We start from the raw sequence: 12635 nt of genomic DNA, 5'->3' as shown, positions 1-12635 counted from the left end.
TGGAAAAAATTGGGTTTGTTTAGTCTGGAAAAGAGAAGAGTGAGAGGGGACATAACAGTTTTCAAGTACATAAAAGGTGGTTACAAGGAGGAGGGAGAAATATTGTTGTTCTTAACCTCTGAGGTTAGGACAAAAAGCAATTGCAGCAAGGGAGGTATAGGTTGGACATCAGGAAAAACTAACTGTTAGGGTGGTTAAGCACTGGAATAAATTGTCAGGGAGGTTGTGGAATCTCTATCATTAGAGATTTTTAAGAGCTGGTTAGATAAACCCCTATCAAGAATGGTCTAGGTAATACTTAGTCTTGCCTTCAGTGCGGGGGACTGGACTAGATGACCTCTCGAGGTCCCTTCCAGTCCTATGATTTTATTATTCTCACACCTGAGCCATTCTTTTTAGGTGACAAATCTGAGGAGCTGTGTCAGTTGAGAAGGTTTTAGAACAAATCAATAAACAGTAATAAATCACAAGGACAGATGAGATTCATCCAAGAGTTCTGAAGGAACTCAAATATGAAATTGCAGAATTAATTGTGGTGTATAATCTATTGCTTAATTCAGCCTCTGTATCAGACGACTGGAAGATAGCTAATGTAACGCCAATTTTTTTTAAAAGGCCTATGGGTAATCCTGGCAATTACAGGCTTGTAAGCCTAACTTCAGTACCAGGCAAATTGGTTGAACCTAGAGTAAAGAATAGAATTATCAGACACATAGATGAACACGATTTATTGGGGAAGAGTCAACATGTTTTTTGTAAAGGGAAATCATTCCTCAGCTGGCTATTAGAATTATTTGAGGGGGTCAACAAACAAAAATGATCTAGTGGATATAGCATACTTTTGCTTTCAGAAAGCCTTTGACAATGTCCCCACTAAAGACACTTAAGCAAAGTAAGGAATCATGGGATAAGAGGGAAGGTCTTCTCATGGATCGGTAACTGGTTAAAAAATAGGAAATAAAGGGTAGGAATAAACAGTCAGTTTTCACAGAGGAGAGAGGTTAATAACGAGGTCACCCAAAGATCTGTGCAGGGACCAGTGTTGTTCATTCATAAATAAGCTGGGAAAACGGATAAACAGTGAGGTGGCAAAGTTTGCAGATAATACAAAACTGCTCAAGATAGTTAAAAAACAAGCTGACTGTGGAGATTTACAAAGGGCTCTCACAAAACTGGGTGACTGGGCAACAAAATGGCATATGAAATTCAATGCTGATAAATGCAAAGTAATAAATACTGGAAAATATAATTCCAACCGTACATGCAAAATGTTGGGATCTAAATTAGCTGTTACCACTCAAGAAAGAGATCTTGGAATCATCATGGATAGTTCTCTGAAAGCATCTGTTTCATGTGTAGCAGCAGTCAAAAAAGCTAGTAGAAATTTAGGAACCATTAGGAAAATGATAGATAATAAGTGAGAAAATATCATAATACCTCTTTATAAGTCTGTAGTACACTGTCACCTTGAATACCACTTGTAGTTCTGGTCACTCCATCTCAGAAAAGATATGTTAGAATTGGAAAAAGTACAAAGAATGGCAACAAAAATGATTAAGGGTATAGGACAGCTTCCATATGAGGGAAGATTAGAAAGATTGGGATGGGTTAACTTAAAAAAGAGACAACTAAGGGGGACTATCATAGAGGTCTATAAAATCATGAATGGTGAGGACAAAATAAATAAGGGAAGTGTTGTTTAACCCTTCACAGAACACACGAACCAGGGGTCACCCAATGAAATTAATAGACGGCAGGTTTAAAACAAACATAAAGAAGCACTTCTTCATATAACGCACAGTCAACCTGTGAAACTCATTGACAGAGAATGTTGCAAAGGCCAAAAGCATAAGTGGGTTAAAAAAAGAATTACATAAGTTCATGGTGGAGAAGTCCATCAGTGGCTATGAGCTCAGGTGGTCAGGGATGCAACCATATGCTCTGGGTGTCCCAAAACCCCTGACTGCTAGAAATGGACTGAACAATGGGATTGATCACTTCATAAATTGCTTTGTAGTTTGAACTGTGGCCAAGGGGAGCTGCGGAGCTGGCGCTCAGGGCAGTTGCAGTGCGTGGAGCCCCCATGGCTGCCCCTCTGCCAGGAGTTGGAGGGACATGCTGACTGCTTCCTGGGAGCCGCACGGAGCTGGGCAAGGAGCCTACCATCCCCACTGCACCACCAACCAGACTTTTAGCGGCCCAGTCAATGGTGCTGACCAGAGCCACCAGGGTCCCTTTCTGACCGGGTGTTCTGGCTGAAAACCAGACACCTGGCAACCCTGTTATGCAGCTGCAATAATCTAGTGCGCGGCACTTGATGGATTGTTGTGTGGCTGCGCAGTCGCACAGCTTAGAGGGAACACTGTGTCTGCCATGAGTTTTCTAAGTAAGCTAGTCGCTAATGGCTCAGATATCTCCTGTCAGCTCCTTGAATATTCTAGGATGTATTTCATCAGGCCCTGCTGACTTGAAGACATCTAATTTGTCTAAGTAATTTTTTATTTGTTCTTTCCCTATTTTAGCCTCAGATCCCACCTCATTTTCACTAGCATAAACTATGTTAGACATCCAATATCTACTAACCATTTTGGTGAAAACTGAAACAAAAAAGTCATTTAGTACTTCTCCATTTCCACATTTTCTGTTATTGTCTTCCCCCCACACCCCATTGAGTAGCAGGTCTATCATGTCCTTGGTCTTCCTCTTGCTTCTAATGTATTCGTTGACAATGAGCCTGTCTAAACTGACATGTTTCTGAAAATAGTTTCAATGCCCCTTTTTTCTGCACTACTGTAAACCAGTTCCCCAGTAGTGAAGACAATTTGGGCCAGATCAGCACATAATATAGATTGGTATAGCTCAGTTGGAACCTGCACCAGTTCACAGCAGCTAAGTTCTGGCCCTATGTATATGAGAATGGAATGTATATTTATCCTGACTGCGTGACTAATATTTGAATATGGTGTCACATAAATAGCTAATATTTTAACATGGTCACTGCTCCCAGTGAAATACATTTCAGCATAGATGTTTCCAATTGTTTCTGAGGGGCTGACTTTAGTCAGTAAGTGACTGACTCTGGATTGGTGGACATTTATGTTATGAGAAGATGTATTTACAGGTGAGAATAAATTGTCGTCTTATCGTTCTAAACATAGGTTTATATATCACTCTTTTTATTTAGACTGAATGCATATATAGCTGTAGAGAGCAGTGTAATATCAACAGAACATTCTATATCTTTTTTTGTATTTTGTACTGCAGTGGTGGAAGATACCCAGGATATGATGGATATTCATATGGAGACTATCTGTGCACTAATTTTCCCTCAGTAGCTACTGTCAAAGTATGTGAAGTATAGTTCGCAGTACGTACACTTTGAACACTGATAATTTAATTAACACTATGCTAATAATTCATAATTTCATAGATTTTAAGCATAGAAGGATGGTTGAGTTTAACATTCTGTATATAACAGGACATTAAATTTCACCCAGACATCCCTATATTAATCCCAATAACTTGAGTCAGGCCAAAGCATTTCAATCCTCAGAAGACTAAACTATTGTGTACCACAGGCAGACCACAGGAAAGACACAGGTGCCACCAAGGCCCTTGCAATGACAGAGAAACAACTAGGTGGAAGATGTCTAGATGATCTTAGCAGGTTATTCATGCCCCATGCAGAGGAAGTAAATCAAAAACAAACAAAAAAACCCAAGGTCCCTGCTGATCTGATCTGTGAAAAAGTTCCTTCCCAAACCCAAATCTGGTAATCAGTTAGACCCTGAGCCATGAGAGCAAGACCCACCAGTCAGACATCTGTACTACCTAAAAGCATTGGTTCAGCCATTCAGTGCCCCATCTCCAGCTGTGGACAATCTCTGATCTTTCAGAGGAAAATGAACTCCCCCTGCTTGGATACATCTGGCCAGTTGTGGTTAAAGCATATATTTTATAAAGATATCTAACCTGATTTTAAAGACTCTAAGAAATTATTCAGTTCCAGTGTTCAATTATCCTTGCTGCTAGGAAATTGCACCTTTTTTCAAGGTTGAATTTGTCTAACTTCAACTTCCAACCATAGGATCTTATTATGGCTTCATCAGCAAGATCGAAAACCCCAACAAGCTATACACAGTCATCAACTCACCTCTCAACCTTCTCTTCAATAAGCTGAATAAGTTGAGCTCCATAAGCTTAACATCACAAGGCTTGTTTTCTAGTGTGTGGATCATATTTATGGCTCTCCTTTAAAATCTCTCCAGTGTTTCCACAAAGTGTGCACACTAGAATTTGACACAGAATCCTAATAGCAGTCATAGAATCATAGAATATCTGGGTTGGTAGGGAACTCAGGAGGTCATCTAGTCCAACCCCCTGCTCAAAGCAGGACCAATCCACAACTAAATCATCCCAGCCAGGGCTTTGTCAAGCCTGACCTTAAAAACCTCTAAGGAAGGAGATTCCATCACCTCCCTAGGTAACCCATTCCAGTGCTTCACCACCCTCCTAGTAAAAAAGATTTCCCTAATATCCAACCTAAACCTCCCCCACTGCAACTTGAGACCATTACTTCTTGTTCTGTTATCTGCTACCACGGAGAACAGTCTAGATCCATCCTCTTTGGAACCCCCTTTCAGGTAGTTGAAAGCAGCTATCAAATCCCCCCTCATTCTTCTCTTCTGCAGACTAAATAATCCCAGTTCCCTCAGCCTCTCCTCATAAGTCATGTGCTCCAGGCCCCTAATCATTTTTGTTGCCCTCTGCTGGACGCTTTCCAATTTTTCCACATCCTTCTTCTTCATCCCACTGCAACTTGAGACCCTTACTCCTCGTTCTGTCATCTGCTACCACTGAGAACAGTCTAGATCCATCCTCTTTGGAATCCCCTTTCAGGAAGTTGAAAGCAGCTATCAAATCCCCCCTCATTCTTCTCTTGTGCAGGAGACTTTAGCAAACAATCTCAGTTCCCTCAGCCTCTCCTCAGAAGTCATGTGTTCCAGTCCCCTAATCATTTTTGTTGCCCTCCGCTAGACGTTTTACAATTTTTCCACATCCTTCTTGTAGTGTGGGGCCCAAAACTGGACACAGTACTCCAGATGAGGCCTCACCAATGTCGAATAGAGGGGAACGATCACGTCCCTCAATCTGCTGGCAATGCCCTTGCTTATACATCCCAAAATGCCATTGGCCTTCTTAGCAACAAGGGCACACTGTTGACTCATATCCAGCTTCTCATCCATTATAACCCCTAGGTCCTTTTCTGCAGAACTGCTGCCTAACTACTCGGTCCCTAGTCTGTAGGAGTGCATGGGATTCTTCCGTCCTAAGTGCAGGACTCTGCACTTTTCCTTGTTGAACCTCATCAGATTTCTTCTGGCCCAATCCTCCAATTTGTCTAGGTCCCTCTGTATCCTATCCCTACCCTCCAGCACACCTACCTCTCCCCCTAGCTTAGTGTCATCTGTGAACTTGCTGAGGGTGCAATCCACGCCATCCTCCAGATCATTAATGAAGATATTGAACAAAACTGGCCCCAGGACCGACCCTTGGGACACTCTGCTTGATCCGGCTGCCAACTAGACAAGGAGTTATTGATCACTACCTGTTGAACCTGATGATCTAGCCAGCTTTCTATCCACCTTATAGTCCATTCATTCAGCCCATACTTCTTTAACTTGCTGGCAAGAATACTGTGGGAGACCATATCAAAAGCTTTGCTAAAGTCAAGGAACAACAAGTCCACTGCTTTCCTCTCATCCACAGAGCCAGCTATCTCATCATAGAAGGCAATTAGATTAGTCAGGCATGACTTGCCCTTGGTGAATCCATGCTGACTGTTCCTGACCACTTTCCTCTCCTCGAAGTGCTTCAGCATTGATTCCTTGAGGACCTGCTCCATGATTTTTCCAGGGACTGAGGTGAGGCTGACTGGCCTGTAGTTCCCCGGATCCTCCTCCTTCCCTTTTTTAAAGATGGGCACTACATTAGCCTTTTTCCAGTCGTCCGGGACCTCCCCCGATGGCCATGAGTTTTCAAAGATAATGGCCAATGGCTCTGCAATCACATCCGCCAACTCCTTCAGCACTCTCGGATTCAGTGAATCCGGCCCCATGGACTTGTGCTCGTCCAGCTTTTCTAAATAATCCTGAACCACTTCTTTCTTCACAGAGGGCTGGTGACCTCCTCCCCATGCAGTGTTGCCCAGCGCAGCAGTCTGGGAGCTGATCTTGTTCGTGAAGACAGAGGCAAAAAAAGCATTGAGTACATTAGCTTTTTCCACACCTCTGTCACTAGGTTGCCTCCCCCATTCAATAAGGGGCCCACACTTTCCTTGACCACCCTCTTGTTGCTAATATACCTGTAGAAACCCTTCTTGTTACTCTTAACATCCCTTGCTAGTTGCAACTCCTTTGTGATTTGGCCTTCCTGATTTCACTCCTGCATTCCTGAGCAATATTTTTATACTCCTCTCTGGTCATTTGTCCAAGCTTCCACTTCTTGTAAGCTTCTTTTTTGTGTTTAAGATCAGCAAGGATTTCACTGTTAAGCCAAGCTGGTCACCTGCCATATATACTATTCTTTCTACACATCAGGATGGTTTGTTCCTGCAACCTCAATAAGGAATCTTCAAAATACAGCCAGTCTTACCAATGCTATCTACAAAGGCAAGAAGACTTTTCTACTTCTACTTGATATTCCCCTACTTATACATCCAAGGATTGCATCAGCTCTTTTTGCCATGACATTGCATTGACAGGTCATGTTGAGGTGATTATCTTCAATGATCCATAAGTCCTTCTCTGAGTCACTGCTTTCCAAGACAGAGTCTCTTATCTAGCATGCATTTTGTTTATTTGGCCCAGATGCAGATTACCCTTACATTGGGTTGCATTAAAATGCATTTTGTTGGACTGTGACTATTTGACCAGATGATTTAGATCTCTGTAATAGTAAACTGTCTCCCTTGTTATTTACTTCCCCACCAATCTGTCACTTGTGAATTTTACGAGCAAAGATTTTATGTCATCATCTAGATCACTGATAAAAATATTGACTAGATGGTTTTCAATTTAATAAATCACCAGAAACAGCATCGATAAGTAGCCCAACTGTCACCCTGGATTTTGGGGAGCTGGGAATAGTTTGCTTAAGAGAAAAGTTGGCATAAAATGAGACTAGGCAACCGCAGGAACACTGAACTGATACTAAACGTGGATATATTCGGCTAGGATCGATGGCAGATGTCTAACCACAAATTTGCTTCAGCAATATGGTAATGAGTGAATATGGATTAATATGCTAGCCTATCAGGTAAAGGCACTCCAATATTCTTAGGGTGAGGAAGTTGGATATGGACAGAGGAGGGTGGGTGTTAGTATGAATATTAATGATGATTCCCAGGCCCTAAGTAAGCAAGAACCCACATGAAGTAGGTAGCTAGCCCTCCACCCTTCAATATTTTAGTACTATATCATCTATTTTCAAGCACTGGGGACCTGGACTATCTGACCCATTTGCATGCCAGAGACAGGGCTGGTCCTCTGTCTCCTACCACCAGATCTTCAATAAAGAGGTGTGAGTATGTAAGTCTATGAACATAAATTATGCAGTGAATAACCTTTAAAATTTCTTTAATACTCTATTACCTCTATTTGCTTATGTGATTTGGAGCTTTCTTATCTCTATTAATTATAGTAACAAAGGTAATTAAGGTTGTGTTTTGCTCTCTGTGTGAGTGCCTTTGCTATACACCATGGAGTTCCTTACAAGATATTGGACTTGTCAGTTTTGACTCTGTCGTGTCTGTTTCTGGGGCAAGAACCTTAGCACACACCTCTCATTACTTGAGTACCAATTGGCATTCATTACAGGATCGGGCTACGGTCTCCATCCCTCAAAACACTTTGAAGGGTCTTCTACTTTGCTAGAAGTTTGCTTTCTATGCTTGGTAAAAGCAATAGGACCCATTTCCCCAGCTGATACACCCAGAACCCAGTTCTGGGAGTGTTGTACCATCTGATAGCTTTTGCAAGCAGATATCCAGGCACTGTCCAAAGTGAGTTCAAATCAGACCATGTTTTATGCCTTAGTCCCTTGCTCTTCCCCGATTTTACAGTAAGAGGTCAAGAATACCATGTCTTTGTGTCCTGTGCAATTACTTAAAAGTAGTAAAACCTTCACAGGATTGTGGGACATCCTACAACCAAGTTGTGGAAGCAATAGGTAACATTTCCTTACCTACCTATACTTTTATCATATATGAAGTAGGTGCCAGTGATCCATTAAGACTGGGTTCTTTGGCCTCCTTTCCAAGCATGGTACCTCCACTGTTCTCCCCCTGCCATCATCCACCCCTTACCTTCTCAAGGATGTTGAACAATTGGAAAGGATTCAGATGAGATATAAGAATGATTCAGTCTGAAAAACCTGTTTTACAGTGAGAGACTTAAGAAGCTCAATCTATTTAGTTTATCAAAGAGAGGAATCTGAAGCTAGATTAATTTGGATGGGGCATAACCCATCCAAATTCCACAAGAGAAGAGGCACTTCTTGATTTAGTCTTAAGTGGAGCGCAGGATCTGTTCAAGAGGTGAATATAGCTGGACTGCTTGGTACTAATGGCCATAATATAATTAAATTTAACATCCCTGTGGAGGGGAAAACACCACAGCAGCCCAACACTGTAGCATTGAATTTCAGAAAGAGGGACTACACAAAAATGAGGAAGTTAGTGAAACAGAAATTAAAAGGTACAGTGCCAAAAGTGAAATCCCTGCAAACTTCATGGAAACATTTTAAAGACACCGTAATATAGGCTCAACTTAAATGTATACCCCAAATTAAAAAACATAGCAAGAGAAGGAAAAAAGTGCCACCATGGCTAAACAACAAAGTAAAAGAAGTAGTGAAAAGCAAAAAGGCATCCTTTAAAAAGTGGAAGTTAAATCCTAGTGAGGAAAATAGAAAGGAGCATAAACTCTGGTAAATGAAGTGTAACAATACAATTAGGAAGACCAAAAAAGAATTTGAAGAACAACTAGCCAAAGACTCAAAAAGTAATAGCAAAAAAATATATAAGTACATCAGAAGCTGGAAGCCTGCTAAATAACACTGGGACCACAGGACAATCAAGATGCTAAAGGAGCACTCAAGGATGATAAGGCCATTGCGGAGAAACGAAATGAATTCTTTGCATCGGTCTTCATGGCTGAGGATGTGAGGGAGATTCCCAAACATAAGCCAGTCTTTTTGGTGACAAATCTGAGGAACTGTCCCATCTTGAGGCGTCATTAAAGGAGGTGTTGGAACAAATTGATAAACTAAACAATAATAAGTCACCAGGACCAGATGGTATTCACCCAAGAGTTCTAAAAGAATGCAAATGTGAAATTGTAGAACTACTAACTGTAGTTTGTAACTTATCATTTAAATCAGCTTCTGTACCAAATGACTGGAGGATAGCTAATATGATGCCAGAGGTGATCCGGGCAATTACAGCTCAGTAAGCCTGACTTCAGTACTGGGCAAACTGGTTGAAACTATAGTAAAGAACAAAATTGCCAGACACATAGATGAACATAATTTGTTGGGGAAAAGTCAACATGGTTTTTGTAAAGGGAACTCATGTCTCACCAATCTACTAGAATTCTTTGGGGGGGGTCAACAAGCATTTGGACAAGGGGGATCCAGTGGATATAGTGTACTTAGATTTTCAGAAATCCTTTGACAAGGTCTCTCACCAAGGTTCTTAAGCAAAGTAAGCAGTCATGGGATAAGAGGGAAGGTCCTCTCATGGATTGGTAACTGGTTAAAAGATAGGAAATAAAGGGTAGGAATAAATGGTCAGTTTTCAGAATGCAGAGAGGTTAAATAGTGGTGTTCTCCAGGGCTCTGTACTGAGACCACTCCTGTTCAACATATTCATAAATGATCTGGAGAAAGGGGTAAACAGTGAGGGAGCAAAATTTGCACATGATACAAAACTACTCAAGATAGTTAAGTCCCAAGCAGACTGTGAAGAGCTGCAAAAGGATCTCTCCAAACTGAGTGACTGGGCAACAAAATGGCAGATGAAATTCAGTGTAAATGCAAAGCAATGCACATTGGAAAACATAATCCCAACTATACATATAAAATGATGGGGTCTAAATTAGCTGTTACCACTCGGGAAAGAGATCTTGGAGTCATTGTAGGTAGTTTTCTGAAAACATCCACTCAATATGCAGTGGCAGTCAAAAAAGCGAACAGAATGCTGGACATCATTAAGAAAGGGATAGATAATAAGACAGAAAATATCATATTAACTCTATATAAATCCATAGTATGCCCACATCTGGAATACTGCATGCAGATATGGTCACCCCATCTCAAAAAAAAAGAGGATATATTGGAATTGGAAAAGGTTCAGAAAAGGGCAACAAAATGATTAGGGGTATGGAACGGCTGCCTTCTGAGGAGAGATTACTAAGACTGGGACTTTTCATCTTGGGAAAGAGACGACTAAGGGGAGATATGATTGAGGTCTATAAAATCACGACTGGTGTGGAGAAAACAAATAAGAATGTATTATTACTACTTTTCATAACAAGAACTAGGGGTCACCAAATGAAATGAATAGGCAGCAGGTTTAAAACAAACAAAAGGAAGTATTTTTTCACACAACACACAGTCAATCTCTGGAACTCCTTGCCAGAGGATGTTGTGAAGCCAAGACTATAACAAGGTTTAAAAAGAACTACATAAGTTCATGGAGGACAGGTCCATCAATGGCTATTAGCCAGGGTGGGCATGGATGGTTTCCCTAGCCTCTGTTTGCCAGAAGCTGGGAATAGGTGACAGGGGATGGATCACTTGATGATTACCTGTTCTCTTCATTCCCTCTGAGGCACCTGGCATTGGCCACTGTCAGCAGACAAGATACTTGGCTAAATGGACCTTTGGTCTGACCCAGTATGGCCATTCTTATGTTCATAAGGCACATCACAGGTAATTAACCATTAGGACAATTTATTGACCATTGTGATGGATTTTCCATCACATGGAGTCTTGAAATCAGGAATTAATTTCCTTCTAAAAGAAATGCTTCAGCACAACCAGAAGTTCTTCCTCAAGTGATGGTTCCTATGTGTATTCCACACATGGGTATGCATGCATGCCATACGCTTGAGTCTGGAAATTATTCAAAGTAGTGTCTGTTGACCTGCACATGTGTAGTAGTTCTCCCCATGCTCTTGACCATTTAAGAGACAGTGTAGGTAAATGCTTTTTCAGTTCCTTCTTACCCGCTGCCTGGGCTTAGTCAGAATCATGTCCTCCTTCACTCTGTGTACAAACTGTAAAGTAAAAATATTTGTAAATATCTTAGCTTAAGTAGTTTGTAGTTAGTATTGTTTATAGGTAGTATAGAGTAGTTCCGCCCAGCCCCCTGTCGGGGGACGTTCTCCCTGTTCTGGGATTATACACAGAGTCTGGAATTCAAGAGTTGTCTCTCCTCCCTTTGCTCTTTCCCATCTGTGATGAGCATCTGCGGTGCCTGTACTTTCTGTGTGAGGCACATATTGCTGCAAAGTGATCCTTTCTACCCAGAACTCAAGAAGCCTCGGCGCTTTGACTTAGAAAGTTTCTGATGGAGGAGGTTATGAGGCCCTCCTCTGATCTGGGTCCAGGAGACCACCATATACTTCAGCCTCAACCAACCAGCAGTGCCCCTCCGAGCATTTGCCTTGGAGCAGAGCCTCTAACCTTGAAGTCCAATGAGTCTTCCTCGAGGGCTCCCCATGAGAGTAGAGGGCACTCCCATGGGTGCAAGGACAGATCTCCACAGAGGAATGTCCATAGGAAATGCGTTCCCTCCCTGAGATAGTCCAGGTCGGGTGAGACATCACATATGGAACCCATGGAACAGGCTCCATCAAAGATCCCCAGACTGGAGGGCAAGGTGCACAGAAAGAGGGATCCACTAGTTTCAATGGTGACTGTGGTACTGAAATAGAAAGACAGATGCTTGCCAGTTCCTTCTGTGAGTGAAGGGCCAGACTCATCATCGGTACTGCCTTGTTCATCTAAAAACAGTTTAGCTGAAACAGATAAGCTGGGTCTTTCAGGCGTGTCTGTTGGAATACCATGGGCCATACAGAGACTTACATAACACTGGAGGATATACTTCTCCCACACCCTCACTCTTCACTCCTCCTTGGCTCTGCCCTACTAACTGATGTTTTTACTCTGGAAGATGAATCTATGCCGATATCCCAAGAGCGGTTCCATCTCCAACCATGGGGCCAGAGTACCCCGGTACTGATGGCATCGCCACTACTGAGGGAACAGTCCTCTGAATCAGCGGAGTCAGAGGAGATATATGCACCAGTATCTCTTCAGAGGTACAGGAGCCTGACCGACAATCAAGAGGATATGTTCACCACTCCTCTGGGTATGACTCCCTCCCCAAGCAACCGCTGGTACTGATTCCCTTGGCAGTCCTCTGCAACCAGTGGATCCCTCCTTCTGGTTTTATTGGTGCCCATGGGATCCATATATCAGGCATCTGGGCCATTCTCAGAGGTAGTACCACTCCTCCCCCTCTCGCTCACTGGTTCCATTGGTGTACGAGGAAAAAGAGCCAGAACTGC

At 42.2% G+C, this 12635-nt stretch overlaps 1 protein-coding gene across 1 annotated transcript in view; it reads left to right on the top strand.

Annotated features, from left to right (window-relative positions):
- The window catches only part of LOC125637428 (disintegrin and metalloproteinase domain-containing protein 9-like), a 107013-nt gene that overhangs the window by 33647 nt on the left and 60731 nt on the right, over positions 1–12635 (top strand). The window contains exon 10 of the mRNA XM_048851833.2: positions 3265–3346. Coding sequence (XP_048707790.2) covers positions 3265–3346 — 82 coding nt within the window. The remainder of the gene's footprint in view (positions 1–3264; positions 3347–12635) is intronic.

The sequence above is a fragment of the Caretta caretta genome, chromosome 1 (assembly GCF_965140235.1).
Source record: "Caretta caretta isolate rCarCar2 chromosome 1, rCarCar1.hap1, whole genome shotgun sequence".
In the NCBI taxonomy this organism is placed as follows: domain Eukaryota; kingdom Metazoa; phylum Chordata; order Testudines; family Cheloniidae; genus Caretta; species Caretta caretta.
Note: the sequence above shows the minus strand (reverse complement) of the source record. Positions and strands in the feature narration are given on the sequence as shown.